Below are 22,080 nucleotides of genomic sequence, written 5' to 3' on the forward strand. Positions count from 1 at the left end.
TTTAGAAAACAAATTTAATGTGGCAACCTTACCTTGATAATTAGATAATTGTTCGGGCATCTCCATCCATAGACCAAAATTCAGCGCATTTTTATCATTCCATCAATACTTGCTACAACTCTAAAACTCTTTCTTTATATGTAGAGAATATTTAGTTTTAATTGTGTGCCTATAGTGTTCCCCTAACAAAATTATAACAAAAAATTTCATAAATACACTACCAATGAAATTTGTATAATTTTGTCATATTTATTATAAGTCATCAATTATACGTAACTCCTTAATATATCAGCCATCAAGTCCACACAATATATTTTTAAAGTAATTAAAAATAAATATTGTTTTTCAACAATTTAGCTAAACAAATTAATAAAATAAAATATTGGAATAAACTAACTTTAACCATTTGGCAACAAGCTTTGAACTTATTTCAAATCTCCTGATAAAGATCACTAACTTGTGTTTTTCTTAGATGTTGCGCAAATATGCAAGTCAATCGTATACAATAGCGGATAGGATCGTTTTGTTGATTTTGTATTTTGTAATATGAAGAGAAAGGTTTTAGGTTTTATCGGTATCAACGAAAGACCTTTTAAATTTCTTTTTGATTTTTGATTCCTTAATTTTTTTTCATCTGTTATCTCATTTTTTTTTAATTTAAAAAGCTCAATTGTCATTTTACAAACTATAGTATGCTTGTAATTAATCATTCAATATAATAAAATAAAAACATGATTCTTATTTTTTCTCAAATATTTTGGCTAATAAAAACCCTCCATTTCGGTCAAAGCAAACAAGTTTGGTAAAACAAAAGAAAAAATTTGGCAGCAACTTGAACTATATCAAAAATGAAATTTCTCAAATTTCGTAATTTTAGTTTAATTTTTTTTTTATGAATTGTAAAAATAAAAACTTTGGAAATCCACAAAAAGTCCTGAGAAGACTTTCAGGTATATTGGACAATTGAAGCCACCCGCTATTTCCCAAAAAGAAAAAAAAGTACAAGGACCCTGCAATTGACTGTATGGCTGACTTGACAATAAAATCTCTTGCTTGAATAGATAACTACATGCTTTGGTTAATTTAAGTTCCTACTAACATGATATCAGTTGTGAAATTGTGTGGCCTTAGTTATCTTCTACTCTCTTTCTTGAGCCCATCTGGATCATTTAGTAGACAGCTTTTCCAGAGGAAAATGCTGAAGAAAATGAAGCTAACAGGTTTCGTAGTACCAGCACGGCCCAAAGGCCCATCCGAGCAAGGTTTCGCAGTTCTTTGCTTTTTACCTTTTCATTTTGACTACACCATACATTCAATCTACATAATTCGAAGCATCTAACAATGCATAAATATACGTATATAAATCTTAATTTATTTTCCATCAGTGGCTTTTATGAAAACAATGTCAAATACAAAGATACCAAATATATATAGATATAGCATAAAATGTGAACTTTCCAAGTATAAACACAAATTTTAAAAAATTTACACAAATAACATTGACTACCCATCAAACTGAATGCCTATTTTTGTCACTTGAGCAGACTGCCCATCTAATGTCACTCTCCTTGTAAAAATATGACATAAATCAAACTTGTTACAGACACCAGTAGTGAGTGAGCTCCAACTAAACAGTCGCAATCAGACACTGAATTTAATCCAAACCTGGGAGTATGAGAAGTATCTGATAATATTGTGCCATGAGGCAGAGATCAGAGGTAAGGTTTTGGTGGCATTTCCAACTCGCCTAAACTTTTCTCTAGCATTTCCACGACTATGTTCATTGAGGGCCGATTAACCGGCGACGTTTGTGTGCACCACAAACCAACCATGCCCATCTTCTTTGCAATTTCGCCAGTTTCGATTGATACATCACAAGTTTGTAGTGAACTGCCTTCAACAAGACGATCATAAAACCAATGTGGAAAGTACACTTGGCTTGGATTTTCAGTACTTGGTTTTGCATTCCTTCTTCCTCCTACCATCTCCAGCACCATCATTCCATAGCTGTATACATCAGATTTAGTTGAAACAACCCCAAAACTCCTAGAGAAGACTTCGGGAGCAATGTATCCGATGGTTCCCCTCATCTCAGCCATTGAAAGAATGCTCTCTTTTGGTGGGCACAATTTTGCCAAACCAAAATCTGCAATTTTTGGATTGAAATCTTCGTCTAACAGAATGTTCTGAGGCTTTATATCAAAATGGACAATACGTGCATTGCAACCTCGGTGCAAATACTCTAAGCCTCTTGCAATACCAATTGCTATTTCATAAAGCTTCTCCCAACCAAGAACTGCTTTTGGATTTTCGGAGTATATATAATTGTCGAGTGATCCATTTGGCATATATTCATAAATTAGAGCACGCTTGGAGCCTTCAATGCAAAAACCTACTAGACTGACAACATTGACATGAGAAGTTCTGCCAATGCTCTGGATCTCATTCAAAAGCTCATCTCTATCACTTGAAGACTTGTGTAAAATTTTGACAGCAACCAAACGACCATCCTGCAATCTTCCCCTGTATACGGTGCCAAAACCTCCTTTACCTAGTGTATCCTGAAATGATGATGTGATTTTCTTTACCTCTGCATATTTGTACTTTTTGGGGGCAAACGATCCATATTTTTCTAAGAGCATTTTAATATTTCCTTGAGGTTTGTGTTTGCTCAATAAAATGCATTCGACACAAATTTTGCCACTTCGAAGCTTCACCAACAAAATAAGGCATGCTACGATGAATGCTAACGATCCTACTGCTGTACCTATACAAGTATTCAGCACGTATACACATTACAAACTATAGAGTGAAAATGTTTTTAATTTTTTTTAAGAGACTACCAAATTACTGCAAAGAGAAGAAAAATTATAAATAGTTGGACAGTCATTTAAACTGGCAAAAACAATCCCTTGCATATATAATCCATTGAAGTCACTAATAGATAATATATTAAAATCAAATTATCAATATTTGCTATTATAATATTATTTTTGTCTGGAATTTAACGAAAGCATGTTGGGATATTCAACATTGATAGCTCAACATAGAGATCATGCCTAAGGAACTGATCTGGCAGCTGATATTATATATACTCTTAAGTTTTGAGAGAATATATACTCTTAAATTCTACTACTAGGATCGGTTTCACTTTAACCAACTAATATAGGTTTCATATCAAAGTATATAGTTTCAACAAACAGGGGGGGCTAAATGAAACAGAAGAAAACAAATAGACTAGGAAACTCTTGAGAAATGGAAAAGTTATCATGGTAAAACAAAGATTGAGAGTTTATTAAGAAAAGGAGTAGCAAGAGAATAATAAATACTTGCAAGCATTAGTGCCGGTCTTATTAATTCAGAACAGAACAAATCAGGTAATAAAAAAAGCTTTAATTTTCTATTACCCTAGTTTCTTCCTTTTTTCTTTGACATTTCTTTTCTATAGTGGAGTACTGTAAGATGAAGCTTGGAGACATAGAAGTAAATTTAACCTAATATTGCTGAATTATGAAATGAAGTTTCTTCCAGAGTTTTTGCAACCATATCTGGTTAACTGAGCACATGAGCATGAATAATATCTTACATGCTAATGAAATGGAATGGCGAATAGAGAGAATGCAAGCTAAATAGTATCTTACAAATTATAAGAACATCTTGTCTTTTTGCTCTGACCATTTTCCCTGCAGCGCAAAGAAGCAAAATATAGAGGTCAATATAGAATAATTAGCACATGAGCATGAAAAATTGAAGAGTAAAATTAGTCTCAGATTTGTTGTATTAACAAAAAGAGGAAAAAGAAGCAGGTATCTAAGCAGCTTAAAGAAGAACTAGTTAAAATAATAATAAACACAATTGAGATCAATTAGTGGAGAATGATTAGTACTGTAAGCTGAAATTTCCAGAGTACATTAGTGTGAGAGAAGTGTTACAAACCAGAAGAAAAAAAATAAACGGAAGTATAGTATGAATTGGAAACATATTGAGGTTGAAAAACGAAACAAATTAAAGAGCAATTTAATACGGTCTTTTTTCCATGAGCCACTAACCTTTATTGCCTCCGACTATGCTTTGACTGAAGCATCCTGGCTGAGATAGAATGTTGTAGGAATATTGAGCTGACAAGAGACTTACATTCCCATCATCATCAAATGAAAATTTCCACTCAAAAGATGCATTTGGAGCTTTCCTATAACAGTTGCTAGGAAGATTTCCTCCATTCGTAGCTGAATAGTTTAACAAATACTCTCCACTGAGGATTGGGATTTTGGAGGACAGGTGTTGAGATCCACAAAAAGACTGGATGTTCATACTAAGCGATGAAAACTCGACGTAATCAAATTGATCATGGGAAGGTGTAAGAAAGGAGAATAGGAGGTTTCCGCAGCTGGATGAATTTAAAGATGTTTCAAGTAATGGATCACGAATTATTAACTTGTTTGGGGAGTCAAAACCTTGGTTATAGTGAATATTTTCCAATGAAAACCAGACGTTTGATGAGGGAAATAGATAGACTCGCGGACTCTTATCAAAATGACCGCACTTGATATTTATTGCACTCTCACAAGTTTCGCCTGTAACATTATTTATTAGGAAGAAAGGAGGCCTGATCTCAATAGATTTATTACATGGTACTACTTCATGTGGTGGTTGTGGCGGGCATGAGCTAGATAAGCAGGGGTGAAAGAAGAATAGGGAAGCAAGACAGATAAATGAGAAAGACATTAAGAAAAATCAAGCACACAAGAAAAAAATGATCTTTTTAAGATGAAGGAAAGGCCATAAAACATGCTAAAGTGGCCGCATACTATTCCTAAAACGCATAACCTTCAAAAAGAAAATTTCTCTGGAAAAGTAAAAGAGCCAAAGACTATCTCTACCATCACATGTTTTTTCCAAAGAAAAGGGGAAGTTTCTCGCAAGCTTCCTCTCCCCTAAACCAAAGAGATCTATAGCCAAGTGAAAGGCAAGTATATATTGTTGAGAATACGAGTACCCGAGAGCAATCACACAACACAGAAAGAAAGAACATTGAGAGAGAATCACAATCAGAATACACAGATTTTACGTGGGAAACCCTCTAGGAGAAGAAAACCCACGGCCGCTCGCCAAACAAAATCCACTATTTCTCAAAGTCAGTTACAACAAATTACAGAGAGATTTAATGCATATATAAAATACAAAACCCACTGAAAGGGTGCGAAAAATGGATTAATCTGGACCGCACATCTTAATGGGTAATTTGACTAATCTGGACCGTCGGTTAAAAGATTTTCGTAGCCCGAGACACCGCTCGCGGGGGGCTGCCGCCCCCCTGCCACCCCCCGCATATTCCTAGAATTAGGCCCACATACATAACAAATCTCCCACTTGGGACTGATTCCCAAATCATCTCTTGAGTAGTAGATTTATCTCCTTTTGTAGTGTCCTTTGGCGGCGGCGTCTTGCCATTCTCAAGTAGCAAGACCAAGAGAAGCCGAACAGAATTCCAGCTTCTCTCTCGTGACTGACTTGGTAAGCATGTCTGCAGGATTCTTGTTGGTGTGAATCTTTTCCAACTTAAATGATCCTTCTTCAAGCATGGTCCGAATAAAGTGATACCTTATGTCGATATGCTTTGTCCTTGAGTGAAATGCAGAATTCTTCGCCAAATGAATTGCACTCTGACTGTCACTTTGTAACCGTCAATCTACTTGCTTGTGCTCCAATTCATTTAACAAGCTTCGTAACCAAGTTATCTCCTTGCATGCTTCAACAACTGCAACATACTCAGCCTCAGTAGTAGATAATGCAACAATTTTTTGTAACCTTGACACCCAGGAAATTGCTACACTGCCAAGAGTAAACACATAGCCTATGGTACTCTTCCTACTATCCATATCTCCAGCCATGTCAGAATCAACAAAACCATGCAACTGTATATCTGCACCTATATAGCACAACGCCATATCTTTTGTTCTTACAAGATATATGAGAATCCATTTTACTGCATTCCAATGCTCAAAACCGGGATTAGACATGTACCTGCTCACAACTCCCACTGCATGAGAAATGTCGGGTCTTGTACAAACCATGGCATACATGAGACTACCCACTGCTGATGCATATGGAATCTTTTTCATTCTCTTCTGTTCATCTTTTGTCTTGGGACAATGCTGTTTTGAAAGATTTTTGAAGTGACCAGCTAAAGGTGTACAGACCGGTTTTGCACCTTCCATGTTGAACCTCTTTAACACCTTTGATATGTACTCCCTTTGACATAGTTTTAGCAACTTGTTCTTCCTATCCCTTTCAATCTTTAGTCCCAAAATTTTCTTTGCTGCCCCTAGATCTTTCATTGAAAATTCCTTTGTCATTTGCTCTTTCAAACTTTTAATCTTCTTCATGTCAGAACCTGCAACTAGCATATCATCGACATACAAGAGCAAAATGATGTAAGAATTGTCAAATTTCTTGAAATAACAGCAATGATCTGCATGACAACGAATATATCCGTTCCCTGACATAAACCTGTCAAATTTCATATACCATTTTCTCGGAGCCTGTTTCAAACCATAAAGGCTTTTCTGCAACTTACACACGAAGTTCTCCTTACCAGCCTTTACATATCCCTGCGATTGCTCCATGTATATGTCTTCCTCCAAATCACCATGAAGAAAAGCAGTTTTAACATCCAACTGTTCTAAATGCAGATCCTCAGCAGCAACAATACTTAGAACAGTTCTAATCGTAGAGAGCTTTACTACAGGAGAAAAAATTTCAGTAAAATCAATACCTACCTTTTGTTGGAAACCTTTCACCACCAATCTGGCCTTGTATCTTTGAGAGCCATCATGCTCTTGTTTCAACCTGTATACCCATTTATTTTGAATTACCCTCTTTTTGACTGGGAGCTCAACCAATTTCCACGTTTGATTTGTATGCAGTGAGTTCATCTCTTCATCCATCGCTTTCTTCCATTCTGTTTTCCTTTCAGAATGCATTGCCTCCTCATAGCAGCTAGGCTCGCCATCATTTGTGAGCAATAGATAGTCTAGAGATGGAGAGTAACGGTTTGGGGCAGTGACAATTCGTCTCTTACGTCGAACTGCAATGGGTGGTGTCACCGGCTCCTCCTGAACTTCATGTTCATCAACCTGTTCTACAACACGCTGACCAAGACCATTTGAAGAAATATCATCAAGCTCAAAATATTCTGATTTTTCTGGTTTCTTCTTCTCTTTGATCTTATCCTTATACAAAACATCCTCATTAAATATGACATCTTTACTCCTTATGACCTTTTTACCTTCATGATCCCATAGTCTATAACCAAAACTATCACCTCCATATCCTAACAGAGTGCATATTTTTGATTTTGCATCTAACTTTGATCTATTTTCAGCACTGACATGGACATAGGAAATACAATCGAATATTCGTAAATGTGAAAGTTTTACCTCCTTTCCTGTCCAAGCCTCCTCAGGCAGTTTGCAATCAATCGCAGTAGATGGTCCTCTGTTGATCAGATATGCAGCAGTATTCACAGCTTCGGCCCAGAAATATTTAGGTAAACCAGCATTCAACAATATGCTTCTAGCGCGTTCTGTGATTGTTCTGTTCATAAGCTCAGCTACGTCATTCTGCTGTGGTGTCCTTGGTACTGTTTTTTCTCTTCTGATCCCATTCACAGCACAATACTCATCAAACTCCTTGCTGCAATATTCGCCTCCATTATCTGATCTTAAGCATTTCAGCTTCAGACCTGTCTCATTCTCAACTAGACATTTCCACTTTTTGAAAATTTCAAACACATCAGATTTATTTTTCATAAAGTAAACCCAGAGCTTTCTAGTTGAATCATCAATGAAAGTAACATAATATTGAGAACCATTAAGAGAAGATACCTGCGAAGGTCCCCAGACATCCGTGTGTACCCGTTCTAGCTTTCCAGCTTTAGGAGTTCTGCCACTTCTAGAAAAGCTAACAACCTTCTGTTTTCCAAACACACTGCCTTCGCACAGAGATAGATCTACTTATGACAACCTGTCTAACTTCCCTTTTGACACACCATTACCTTCATTCTTTTTTCACTCATATGCCCGAGACGTTGATGCCATACTTCTGCACTGACTTTGGAGGAGGCCACGTTTATGGAGTTTTCATTAAGAACCTTGTAGAGACTGCCATCTCTCTTCCCATGTGCTACTATCATAGCACCTTTTATGAGCTTCCAGGATGTTTTAGTAAACTTTGTTTCAAACCCTGCATCATCAGCAAGTTGGCTTACAGAAATTAGATTTCTAGCAAGTTTCGGCACATGTCTCACACGCTGCAACCTCAATTGTTTCCCATCTGGCATGCTTATCTGCACATCTCATCTGCCAATTATGTCACATGATTCATCATCACCAAGATACACCTTGCCGAAATTCCCCTTCTCATAATTTAGGAAATACTTCCTATTTGAAGTGGCATGAAATGATGCACCAGAATCTAGTATCCACAAACAGTCATCTTTACTGTCACAGCACATAATTAATGATTCATTTTCTAAACCTGATTCATTTGAGACATTCATTGAGGTACTGCTTTTGTCGTTCCCATCCACCTTTTTCTTTGGTGCTTTGCATTCACACTTGAGATGACCTTTCTTCTTGCAGTTCCAGCAAGTTAACTGAGTACCCCTTGACTGACTTTTCTGAGACTGTGACCGTCCATTTCCTCTGCCACTGCCCCTCTTTGAGGATCTGCCCCATTCCTCAATATTCAGGGCTGCACCAGAAATAACACTAGACAAGTTGTTCTTTCTTCGTGTATCTTCATCAAAAAGAACCCCTACTACATCCTCAAACTTGAGAACATTAGATCCCGAAGAGTTACTCACCGCCATAACCAGACTATCCCAACTATCGGGTAAACTCGACAGGATAACAAGGGCCAACACTTCATTATCAAAGTTAATACCCACGGATTCTAACTGACTCGTGATGGTATTGAAATCACTCAAATGCTCTTGCATGGATTTATTTTCAGATTTCTTCATGTTGAACAACCGTTTTATCAAGAACACCTTGTTTGACGCTAATGGTTTCTCATACATCTGCGTTAGGGCTTTCATCACATCTTGTGTGGTCTTTTCCTTGGAGATGTTAAAGGCTACCGACTGGGACAACAAAAGCCTGATCGCACCCAGAGCCTTTCGATCCAGTATGTTCCAAGTCTTGTCGTCCATATCATTTGGTTTGCTAGCCTTGTCGTCGAGAGGCAAATAGAGATCCTTCTGATATAGGTAGTCTTCAACTTGCATCTTCCAGAACCCAAAATTAGAGCCATCGAACTTCTCAATTCGTAACTTCCCCTCTTCCGCCATTGCTCCCACTCAAGAAAGAACCCTGCTCTGATACCAGTTGTTGAGAATACGAGTACCCGAGAGCAATCACACAACACAGAAAGAAAGAAAATTGAGAGAGAATCACAATCATAACACACATATTTTACGTGGGAAACCCTCTAGGGAAAGAAAACCCATGGCCGCTCGCCAAACAAAATTCACTATTTCTCAAAGTCAGTTACAACAAATTACAGAGAGATTTAATGCATATATAAAATACAAAACCCACTGAAAGGGTGCGAAAAACAGATTAATCTGGACCGCACATCTTAATGGGTAATTTGACTAATCTGGACCTTCGGTTAAAGGATTTTCATGCAATTGACTTCTCTGAAAATAAAATTCTTCGTAGCCTCAGACACCGCTCGCAGAGGGCTGCCGCCCCCCTGCCACCCCCCGCATACTCCTAAAATTAGGCCCACATACATAACATATATATGCTATCTTTCTCTGAAAATATCTAATAGATGGCCAACTGATCATAAAGAGCCTTTAGGATTTTAATTATCTAATAGTGGATTCAACCAGTATAAAAGCAAAGTCATTGTCTCTAATAGATGGCCAACTGATCATAAAGAGCCTTTAGGATTTTAATTATCTAATAGTGGATTCAACCAATATAAAAGCAAAGTCATTGTCAATATTTAATTAGATATTAAAGTGTCAAATTATTCGACAGAAGTCACAATTACATGGGCAGCTTTAAAGGGGAAGTAGAAAAGGAAGGAAAGCAATAATGTACTAGATAATAGACATGAGCATAAAAGACAGTTGACTTGGTCAAAGTCTTCTCCTGTCAACATGAGGAAACCAACCATCAAATTGATTTTTCCAAAACAATTCAAAAGAGAAATGTTCAGCCACGTTAATTTCTTTCGCTGTGAAAGCCTTTCTTAAAATTGACTTCACAGTTACGGCAACGACCCATATCTTTTCTAACAAAAAAAAAATGATTTTACAATAACTAACAAACAAAAGCTAATGGGAAATACAAAAAAGATATGGGTTTAGAAAACCTCGGAAAGAAGATTTATGAATAACTTATTACTAGCATCATACCCGTGGGTTGCAACGGAATATATTATAAGAAACAAATATATCAATGAAAATAATAATTATCTAAAAATTAAAACACATGTTAATAGAAAATTTATATGATTCTGTATTTTTAATTAACTTTAATCACGATCTCTGATAACAATTTGATGATGTGATGATTATTTATTTTTAAGTACCAATGATATCAAATAATAGCTCGATTCGATTCGAATTTAATATCAAATATTATACAACAATTCAACATCGACATATAATATGATATAAATAAAACATAAATAAAAAGTGTTATCGTGTGTATATATAAGATATATATATACACACATATTATAAGAGAAATACACACACACGTTCCAATTTATATTCTTCTTCTTCTTTGTTTCCAATTTAGAATACACACACACACACACACACACATTGATATATTATATATTGGAAATATATTCTAAATTGTCCACTCCAATATGTATAGAAACAAAGAAAGAGAAAATAAGGAAATAAAAAAAATGATTTTCATTATGATTCGTATAGAAACAAAGAAGGAAATAAAGAAATAAAAAAATGAAAGGTGGAGTCCTCTCAATTGAAGAGAAAAAATATAAAAACAAAGAAATAAGGAAACAGATAAATATATCTCTAAATTTCAGAATTTGTTCAATTTTAATTGTAATTTATCGTGTGGCAGCACATGTGATGAGTATGCTTTTAACTAAATTTAGACTTTTATACATAAAACAGATGCATTTAATCAAAAGAAGACAAAATTAAGAAATTGTGAACACGATCTCACAAGGACAGTCTTGTAGCTTTGGAAGGCTTTATCCTACCACTAAGGAGGCCGCCGACGCTTCAACCTCTACATCGGCACGAAGTTTTTCTTGCCGCTGTCTTACAAGTTCATCAACCGTTTTTGAGAGAAGCTTTGCATAAATACGCTAATGGAGTCAGCTATTGCGTCTGCTCCCTAAGAATTGATAAATTTTGCATGATGATCATTTTGGCATAGGTAGATCAATAGTGGCATATAGAATTGAATTGTTTATGTGTAACAATAAGGTTTTAACAGACTTAATTTTAATAGATTGATCACATGGAAGCATAGGTGTACATGAGTTGGAGAAGCCGAGAAGGAAGAAAATGAAAAAAAGACAAGCCAGTACTGAAGTGGCCATTAAAGATGGAACCAACTGATATATTAAGTTATAGCTATGTCTAAACTATATATGGAAAAGATATCGATACAGACACGCTATACTTTCAACCTCTTATATAATTTTTCATGGATTGGCGTTAGCACAGTTTCCTTAGTTTTGGGGAATTAGCTGACCTTGACTGGGATATTGAAAGATAAGCAGTTAGACCCTACAATTTTGAAAAATGTCACCAAGAAGGTAGTTTAGTTTCTAAACTATATGCATCTCTTTCACTACCCAAAGATTGAGTGCTTGACTACTGTACCCAAAGCATGACCGAGAATTCATTAGAAAATAACAACAACAACATAAGGCCCCCAACTTCATTTCAGAAGGGAATATTTCCCAAAGATAGAATAACGTGTAGACTGGTAGGTGACTTTGACATATATGTTAGAAAAAGGTAAGCTATAATCTTTTTCCCGCGACTTTAGTCTGGTTTGCTGGTGAAAAATTCCACGTCATTGTAAACATAATTTTTCTTTGGGCTTAAAAGATAGTTGACTTAGTCAAGGTTTTCTCTTGTCGTCAAGTATAAGTCTTTACCACTAATTATTCTATCTTTACATCACCTCCATCCTACCATTTACTGTGAAGTAAACTCAGAAAGATAAGCAGGGAAGATGTTTTATAAGTGCTCCAAAGATATTCGTCAGTCGTAGCTGAATAATTCAATATACCATACAAAAAGACCTGATGCTCGTACTAAACGATAAAAACTAGTCATAATCAAATTGTTCACGCGAGGGTGCTAGAAAGGAGAATATATATGTTCAACAGCTGGATGAATTAAATTAATTTTCAAGTGTTGGATGATTGGATCGATAACAACTAACAAGATATCAGTTGTGATTTGTGAAGTGATTGTGTGTCCTAATGTCCTTTATTTATTTATCTACTCTGTATCTTGGGCCCATCTGGGTCATTCAGTAGACAGCCTTTTTCCAGTGGTAAGTGTTGGAGAAAATGATATTACTGGGTTTCTTATTACCTGACCGGCCCATAGGCCCACCACAACAAGTTTCCATGAAAGGTACGGTAAGATTAATTTCAAGTTATGAACTTATGCAGGAGGGTTCTAATACACCCAACAAATTGCTAACTTTTGGTGCATTGGAACCCTCCTCGAACTTATGATAGTTTAGTTTTGAGGCGATGGAGGCTAGCATGGACTTCTCGGAACTCTCTCCTTGCCGCTTCCAGTGCTTCACCTTCCCAAACCCAAACCCGCCAAATCACTACTCTGATCCGCTTCGCATCGCTGTGCTCGATTCACCCGTCTCCCCTCACCAATTGCAGCCTCCCCAGTCTCAGACCGCTGTCATGCTGGTCCCACCTGGCCGTGAGCACGACTGGATTTTCTCCACCGAGGCCGGACACCTCCAGTTGCTCCTCTCCTCATCCTCCCCTCCATTCTACCGTCTTGTCCTTATCGGTTCCCTCCCTTGCTCCTTTCCCAAAACCTATACCCGCTTAAGTCCCCTACCCGATAAGGATCCTGATCCAATTCAGGATTCTCTCGTTCCTCTTCTACTTGCTCTTTCCCCCAAATCGGCATTTGATCATGGCTACATACCTCAAGTGCCATTTCTCTCCTTTGAGGATGATGCTCTCCACATGTTGCCTGTGGAGGTGCTTGAAGGACCTTCTGTTGGAGAGATGATTATAGAGGATGTTGTTATTCAACAGTTTAATTCCTGTGAGATTCGCCGAAGGCTTCGATTCAAGAGGATGCCTTATTTAATTCAGACCCAAGTTCGCCTGATACCTGATTTGGTTGTTTCTTCTTGTTCTACTTCTGATTTGTTGGCAGTGTTGAAATCCAGGTCATTTCAGGTCGAGCTCGGGTCGTTGGTGCAGCCTTATCTCGCACCAATGGTTGCTGGTCTCTCTCTCATTACCAATGTAGGAGACAAGAAAGTTGTGTGTGAGATCATGCCGAGTTGTCTCTGTGTTGGAGTCGGTGGTGGTGCTTTGCTGATGTGCTTGAGGACCCGATTGGGATTTGATGTACATGGACTGGAGACTGATTCATTTGTGCTAGAAGTAGCTAAAAAGCATTTTGGATTGGTTGGAGATGAGTTCCTTCATATCAACATTGGTGATGGTATTAAAACAATCGAAAGATATGCACGGGAGAAAGGAAGCGGCAACACAAGCCTGGAGGAACCTCCTTCAAGTTATGATGCAATTATGGTTGATTTGGACTCTGGAGATGTGATTAGCGGGGTGAGTGCACCTCCATTGGAATTTATTGAGAAATATATTCTTCTAGCTGTGAAATCAATCCTATGTAAGAATGGTGTTTTAGTAATGAATGTGATTCCTCCTTTAGACAGTGGATCCTTTTATAGGCACTTGGTCGGTGTCCTTAGTGACGTGTTTGTAGAGCTGTACAAAATAGATGTCGAGGATAATGAAAATTTTGTAATTGTTGCTAGATCAGAGGTTCAAACTCTTCCCAGAGAGAGTGGGAATCAATTTCTTAGAAAGTTGGAGGAGCTTATTGGCCAACAATTGATTTCTAGCATAACAAAGATTAGCAGTGATGGAGCTTAAAGATGGTACAGCTCTGAAGAATTCAATTGCCTTGTATAATTGACTTCTCATTTATTTATAAATAGAAAAATTGACTTCTATCTTCTATTGGGTGCATCTAGAATTGACGTTTTATAAGTTAGTCACCATCTAATTGGTATAAATAAGATGAAATTGGATGCACAGGAAATAAATTATCTTTCAAGTTAGTGAGATGCAATCTGTGATGTTGAGATTTTAATTTGAGATGTAGGTCATAGGTGTAATACATTCACTTGTTTGATAGTGCAGTTTTGGGTTAACTAGTAGGGAAGATGAGAAGCAGAGATAATGTGTCAGAGCAAAACTGTTGTATATTGAATTCGACTGAGAGACGTCTCGCAAAAAAGGCAACACCAATTGCAATCATAACTCGGGTTTAATCAATGAAGATAATGAACAAGGAAATCACACCGCTTCCATTATCTATTAAAAAAAAAATGTCAAATTTCATAATTTTTTTTAAAACCATATGCATGCTATTTGGTGACCTTTGTCAACCCAGATTATAATATATAAGAAATAGTATTTTTTAGTCTTTTTTAAATCATCATAAACAAACGCAAATAGGATGAATAACCAAATCGACGGGTCTTTTTGTACATTTATATTAGGTACATTTCTGTTATCATATATTTTATTAGGCACATTTCTGTTGTAATATACTCGAACGAGTATATTAGCAAAATAATTCAAAGTGCCTGACTAACTGCCGCAAATTGGTGCAAAAAAGAAAAGAAAATTGGATCAGATTTATGTTGGATTAAATATGAGATAATGGGGATTAATATACATCACAATATTTGAGAAAAATGATCACTTAATATAAATCCCAATATTTAAGAAAAACTCTCTTATTAGCTTTTACAATGGTGCCAAATAATTGTGCTTCTCTACCCAATTATTGTTTAATTGTTTGTTGACATTCGGCAATATTAAGAGTATAAAACAATTGAGCAATTGAAAATAAGATATTTGAGAAAATCAAACCATTATTCTCCAAAAATATTGATTTTATTTTATCTGATTCTCAATTTCAAAACCCAACCTTGGACTACAAAATAAAATAAAATGAAGATAAACAAAAAGACATTTGAATTTCATCAAACTTAGTGAAGATAAGATATTGGAGAAAACTAAACTCCTAACAATATTGATTATTATATACTTTAACGAGTTTAGTTTCCTACAACTCTTATATTCACTGCCTGATTTATTAATTAGTATTTCTGTCAAGGTTAAGGTATTTGTATGGTTCTTTCTTATATAGAGGCTCAGGTCTTGAAATAGAAAAGTTGTGATATGTTACTTTTCCAGTGAAGATGCTAAAAGTACCAAGACAAAAAAGAAGCATGAGTTCTCTATGAATAAAGGAAAATGAATCCCTATTATGATTTCTGTGGCAAGTATCACATGACCTTCATTCAATATTCATTGTTATTGCTTTTTTTGTTTGATAATTGTTCCTATATCTACATCTACCAACATCCTGACAGTTTTTTTTTTAAACCATCCTAGCAGTGTTTGCTGTTAGAGGTGTCAACGGGTACGGTATGGGTCGGGTGGAGGCATTTTCATATCCGTCCAACAGTACCCGTAATGATAACGGAAAAAAAAATCTCTATCAATCCTTACCCGTCTTTTCAAATACGGTACGGGTCGGAAAAACGGATATAAAAGTGCCATTGACATCTTGATTTGTGCTTTCGATAAAATATTTTTCAAAACAAGAATAAAAAGATAATAATGAATACAACTAATTTGTATTATGAAAATTTAATAAAATACAAAACTTTATTGTATCATGTATCATCTTTATACAAAATATATATTTATATATATAATTTTTTTTAAAAATTATCTTATACAATAACGAAAAAAATAATTACTCTTACCCATACCTGATAAGCTAATGAAAAAAAATCTTAACCTTATCCGTTTTTTCGGATACGATACATGTTAGATAAACAAATAAAAGGGTGCCATTGACACCCCTATTTGCTATAACTCCAAAAATCTTTACACACAGACACACACACCCCATAACCACATACAAAATATTGGATGTTTACACTCTTACAGATATAATATTTGTGATTTCTTATATTAATAAATTAATTTACACAATAATTTCTATTTGGTAAGCCATATGTGTCATGTTGTTGTATTTTTGGAGGAAGGTCGGTGATCCTATAGTATTTTTCTTCTTTGTTCTAATAGCATTAGCTAAGAGCGTTCTTTATAAAAAAAAAAATAGTATTGATAACATTTTACCGGGCATGCACTGCATATATGGGTGCATATTGGAACGACTCCAAAAAAAGACAGACTGATTTGGCATGTGGTATGAGCAGCTCTTCTTGAACAAACGTGAACCGGTCTCGTATTTGATCAATGACACCTCCCTGGAAGTTGAGAGTTGGCTGTATAATAGCTGACTATATTTTGTTGCTTTAGATCCGCTTAACGGATTTTACTTTATAAATAAAATACTTCATCGATTGTACAGTGAGAGAGCTGAGAGGTTTTTAGCTTATGTTTGTAAATACTCTTTTTATGTTGTCGTGCTTTGCCGACAACCATCAAAAAAGAAATTGGGTCTCTAATAACCAGTCTCAACCCATAAAAAAATTGTATAATTATAAATGTTCCCATCAATTTTTCAATTTAAACTGACATTTCAGAAGTTTCAGAAATGACTATTGTACTCCCTTCTCATTCTCCTCTCTATCTCATTTTTGTTACAATTTTTTAAAGAAGAAATCAATATATAAGTTTAGCGTTCTTGAAATTTGAAATTAAGATTGGCTTTAGGCAGGACTGTATATGTACTGAATCTTAGAAATTGCTACATGTTGTGAAATTTTGAATAATAAATTTCAAAAATTACAACAAGATTTGATGTGTTCGATATTTTAGTCCCGTGCCTATACAGGTTAATGAAATTTTCAATCTCTTTCATAATGTATTCGTGCGTTGGAGGTTAATACTTTTTTTTTTTTTTGAGACAGAAACGAGGGTCTAGCCCTCCTTTGATTAAAGGAACAAGATTACAAGAGTTTTGTTACTTGTTCAGATTAAGTAGAAAAAGTTGGCTCAGGTATTTGAACCCTAAATACGAAAGAAACACAGATGCAAAAATCAAACTAGTAAACTAGAGAATAAAGAAAAAAGTGAAAAGAAAACAGTGGTGTAGAGCTTTCTTCCTCTCTCTCTTTGTTGTTTTTTATGTGCGCCCCCTCTGTTGGATCCTCCTCGCTGTTGATTGTGCCTCTTTGTATTCTTCCTTTATTTCTTCTGCTAATTCCTGCGGTTGTTTTTCAGTTCCTCTGAATATTCGGCTGCACCTCTCTCGCCATATCACAAATCTCGCTATGATCATTATCTCCTTTGTCTTTGTGGTATGTTTGTGACTTGTGAGTGCCTCTTTCTGTACCGGTATTCCTCGCACCAATCCCATCACAGTGGCCGCCTGCTGGTATACTGCTATAGTGACCTGGCATGTACTGAACAAGTGTTTAGATGTTTCGGCATTTTGCTTACACATCTCACATCTGTTCACTAAGTGCCAGCCTCTCCTTATGAGTCTGTCTATGGTTAGTAGTCTATTGAGGGACATTAACCACGCAAATACAATCATTCTAGGTGGCACTTTAAGTTTCCACAGTCGCTGCAGAGTCGATTTAATGACCGGCCCGTTTTTGATATTCCAGTAAGCTGATTTTACTGAGAAAATACCATTTTTGTCCCACTTCCAGTGAACTTTTGTGTGTTATGTTGCGAGTGTTATCGGGTTTGTCTGGAGATCCGTTTGCAGTGCCTGTAGTTGAAGTTGCGCATCCTGGGATAGTGTTGGTTTGAATAACAGGTGAAATTGCGTTGTCTGTGAAACTTCAGCTAGGGTAGCTTCTTCATTTTTTGTGAACGTGTAGTGTTTCGAACCGATATTTCATGATGCCTCTTCCCCAGTCCTGATGCCAAAATGCAATTCGGTTTCCATTACCCGGTTCATAAGAAACCGAAATTTGGAAGAATTTTATTGCCTCTGTGAGTGTGTGTGTGAAGAAATAAGAATCCGGTATGAGATGGTCTGCATTGCTTGTGACCCGGAATATTGATTTCCAGAGTGTTTCTGTCGGTGAGGCCCATTGCCAGCACCACTTTAGGAGCATTGCTTGGTTAAACACGTGTAGATCTTTGACACCTAGTCCACCTAGTTTTTTTGGCATGCATACCAGTTCCCAGTTTGCTAGGCTCATTTTTTTCCCATTGTGTGTTACCCCGTGCCATAAGAAGTGTCTTCTTATCTTGTCAATTTGGTTGATTGTTCCCTTGGGTATTTTGAGGCAAAGTCATGTAGTATGTTGGTAATGCTGATAGGACTGAATTTAACAAGGTCAACCTTCCTGCAATTGAGAGGTATCTAGCTGCCCAACCCGCTAGTCTCTTGTTGAATTTCTCAATTAGTGGCAAGAATGTAGAGTTGTTTAGTCTTGTATTTGATAAAGGTAAGCCCAAGTAAGTGAATGGGAATTGTCCCATTTTACATCCCATGGTCGCAGCTAGTTGTTGTCCAAGCTGTTGCGACTCTCTAGAAATGAGCAATTCTGATTTGTGGAAGTTGACAGCTAGGCCCGATATATTTTTGAATGCAGTGAATGTGATTTTGAGCATCTGTATGTGTCTTAGATCAGGTTTGCTGAAACATAATGCATCATCTGCATATAAGAGACAAGGTTTCATGTTTTGGAACGGCAGTTGGATTGCTCCTGTGTCTCTTAACTTCTGTAACCACCTGCTAAGAAAATCCATAGAAACGATGAATAGGAGTGGTGATACCGGGTCTCCTTGTCGTACTCCTCGCCTCAGTATTAGCTTTTTTTCCCAATAAGCCATTGATAAGTATTTGTGAAGTGCCTGTCAGTACCAGATTTTTGATCCAAGTTATCCATGTTTGAGAAAAGTTTAAGTTTTCCATTACCTTTAGCATGTAGTCCCAGCTTACCGTGTCAAATGCTTTATGTATATCCGCTTTGAATATCGCAATTGGTATTTTCTGTTGATATGTGTGATGCAAGATATGCTGCGCATATATGAATCCTTCCGTGATCTGTCTGTTTTTTACAAATCCCGTCTGTGTGGTATCCACCAGTTCCGCTATCTTCGGCTGTAGCCTGATTGCAAGAATTTTAGAGAATATTCTTTGGATTTCGTGTATCAAGCTTATCGGGAGGTATTCTTGGGGATTTGATGCATTGTCTTTCTTTGGTATTAATATCACATGTGAAGTGTTGAGTGGTGACAGTGTGAGGTCATTGCTTGTAACGTAGCAAATAACTCTTAGGATGTCCGGGGCCACTAACAAGATATATTTTTTGTAGAATTCTCCCGTGAAGCCATCCGGGCCCGGGGTCTTGTTATTTGGCCATTCCCGAATTACCTGTTGTATTTCTTCTATTGTGAAGGGTTTTGTTAGATCAGTTAGGTCATGTTGTTGACCGTAGAGATTTGCCCAATGAATTGTTGGGGTTGGTGGTGACTGTTTTCCCATTAGGTCCTTGTAGTATTGAAAGAAAGCCTCTCCTTTTGCTTTCTGGTCCGAGAGCATCCTTCCGTTGACTTGTATCTGTGTAATGTTATTTCTTCTTTTTTGTCCTGAAGCTACGGCATGAAAGTAATGTGTGTTTCTGTCTCCTTCTAGGTTCCATCTCGTCTTTGCTCTTTGTTTCCATAAGTCTTCTTCTAGAATTGATAGCTCTTTGTATCTTTTCTTGATGAGTTTTTCTATGTACTTTTCTAGGCCAGTTGGTCTTCTGTTTTCTTTAATCTCGTCTAACCATCCAATGTAGTCTCTGCAAGTCTTTATTTGGTCTTTAATATTTCCCACCTTGGTGGCCGCCCATGTTCTGATTCGGTTTTGTGTAGCCATCAGCTTTTGATGCAACTGTAGTGGTGTTTCAGCCATGCCTAATTCCTCCCATACAGTTGCAACTACAGTATCCAAGTCTTGAAATCTCAACCACATATTTTCAAACCTGAATATGTTAGTTTTTCTGAATTTTGTGTTTGTAGTGTACAATATTGGGCAGTGGTCAGATGAGGTGTTAGGTAATGGTCTTTGCTGAGAGTTGGGGAAGTTTTGATTCCATTCCGGAGATATTAAAAATCTATCTAATCTAGCCATTGACGGGTCCTCCCTTTCGTTCGACCAAGTGTATTGTCTACCCTGTAATGTGAGATTGAGTAGGCCCAGATCTGTCAGCACGGTCGCAAATGCCACTGATCCCCTCCAATCTGATTGCGGGTTGTTCCTTTCATGTTGAGTTGTTGTGACATTGAAGTCACCTCCAAGGATCCACGATTCTCTTCTTTGCGGTTTGATTGCTTTCAATTCTCGAAAAAATTCAGGTCTATCTCCTCTCACAGATGGCCCATATACGCCTGTGTACCAAAATTTTAGCTTGGAGTTATTGAATTCAAGAAGTATAGATATGGTGTATTTCCTCACTATTAAGTCTTGTATTGTAAACTTCCTTGCTGACCATGCAACTAGAATCCCTCCTCTAGTTCCATTTGCATCCAGCGTTCTATATTGATCAAAATATCTTCCACAAGTCTCTTTGACAATTCCTTCTGTCATGGTGTGTATCTTGGTTTCTTGCATACACACAATATCTGGTTTCTCTAATAAAATTGTTTGCCTAATTGCTATTCGTTTATCCTTGTCATTTATTCCCCTTACATTCCAAGATATCGAATTGAATTTGGTGTTGTAATTCATAAGGGAACATTAATCTCAGCAATTATCACATGGGCATGAGCCGTGATGTAAGCAAATAGCAAATTCATATACTGAAACCGAAATTGGAACTGGTACATAACAGCGGGGCTCCGATTACAACAAAACAAGATCCTATCGGCACCAACCCCCTTAAACCCGGTATCATACCGGTTCTGTAGTACAGTGATTGCAAGGTAAAGAACTGAAATTAGTAAAACGGCTGGGGCAGGGCCCCCATGCGAGTACAAAATTCTGATTAACATAAGAACTTTAAATAGCAACAAAAGCACCGATCTTGCTGCAGCTTGCTCAGGGCCGTATCACGGCGCCTTCACCAACTTCGCTTGTTACCTCCTGAGCTGTCAGATAGCCGATCTCAGCCTCCATTTCGGTCGTCATTTCTATCCCGGCAGTGTTGACGACGATCTCCGCTTGATATGCTGTTAACGGGTCAGAAGTGGCCAGATACTCCGGAGTCGGTTTGGTGTGAGGTTTCCCTTTGCGTTCTTTCTTCTTAACTCCAGAGACGTAGTCTCCTTTGAGCCTGCAGGCCCGTTCCACTGTTGATTCATACGGTCCCTTGTGTTTGTTTTCCAGCCTCTGGCTCTTGCGCATTGGGCCCGAGCTTTGGTCTTTCTTCCTCTCTTTCTTTGTTTGCTTTGGCGTTTCTAGCTGAGACTTGGGTTGCTGTGTTGGGATGGCCCATTCTATTGCTTTGATCGGCTCTGTTACCTGTCCGAGCTCCAAGTATTCAGACTGAAACCTAATATTCAGTTGTGGTCCAATTATTGTAGGCCCAAGTTCTTCCTCCATTGTTTTGAAGCCCATCTGTGCAGGCCAGACGAAGAGGGATTCTATTCCTGGCCCAATTAGTAAGCACTTGTGGAGAGCCCAGAACTTCCCTTTGACATTGGGTGCCAGCTGTATTTGAGTTTGAGCTGGTGGGATTTTAATGCTAACGGCTCCCTTGTCAAATCTAGACTTTCTAGCCTGCGAGACAGCAAAAAGGTTAGTAAGAATTGACCAGTTAACAGTGATTAGACAACTGTTGTTTGAAAATTCCTGCAAAGGGTAGTGTGCTACAGTGGCCACCGTTATGT

General features: G+C 37.2%; 2 protein-coding genes across 2 annotated transcripts; one reads left to right on the plus strand and one right to left on the minus strand.

Annotated features, from left to right (window-relative positions):
• Window positions 1–1,364: 1,364 nt before the first annotated feature.
• On the minus strand, window positions 1,365–4,972 carry LOC144568810 (LEAF RUST 10 DISEASE-RESISTANCE LOCUS RECEPTOR-LIKE PROTEIN KINASE-like 2.5). Its single transcript, XM_078319204.1, has 3 exons — window positions 4,050–4,972; window positions 3,642–3,683; window positions 1,365–2,767 (listed from the first exon to the last, which is right to left on the minus strand). Exons 1-3 carry the CDS (start codon window positions 4,723–4,725, stop codon window positions 1,713–1,715), a joined length of 1,773 nt encoding a protein of 590 aa, XP_078175330.1. The 5' UTR covers window positions 4,726–4,972; the 3' UTR covers window positions 1,365–1,712.
• Window positions 4,973–12,777: 7,805 nt separating this feature from the next.
• LOC144568074 (uncharacterized) lies at window positions 12,778–14,181 on the plus strand. The gene has a single exon (XM_078318303.1). It carries the CDS (start codon window positions 12,778–12,780, stop codon window positions 14,179–14,181), a length of 1,404 nt encoding a protein of 467 aa, XP_078174429.1.
• The last annotated feature ends 7,899 nt before the right edge of the window (window positions 14,182–22,080 follow it).

Source organism: Carex rostrata, chromosome 17 (genome assembly GCF_964058835.1).
Source record: "Carex rostrata chromosome 17, lpCarRost1.2, whole genome shotgun sequence".
In the NCBI taxonomy this organism is placed as follows: domain Eukaryota; kingdom Viridiplantae; phylum Streptophyta; class Magnoliopsida; order Poales; family Cyperaceae; genus Carex; species Carex rostrata.

Excerpts from the sequence above, each read along its gene's own strand:
- LOC144568810 (XM_078319204.1), bottom strand. The coding sequence starts at position 4,725 with ATGTCTTTCTCATTTATCTGTCTTGCTTCCCTATTCTTCTTTCACCCC. Across the intron at positions 3,684-4,049 it reads CATAGTCGGAGGCAATAAAG|GGAAAATGGTCAGAGCAAAA; the intron begins GTTAGTGGCTCA and ends TTTGCGCTGCAG. Across the intron at positions 2,768-3,641 it reads ACAAGATGTTCTTATAATTT|GTACAGCAGTAGGATCGTTA; the intron begins GTAAGATACTAT and ends ATACTTGTATAG.
- LOC144568074 (XM_078318303.1), top strand. The coding sequence starts at position 12,778 with ATGGAGGCTAGCATGGACTTCTCGGAACTCTCTCCTTGCCGCTTCCAG.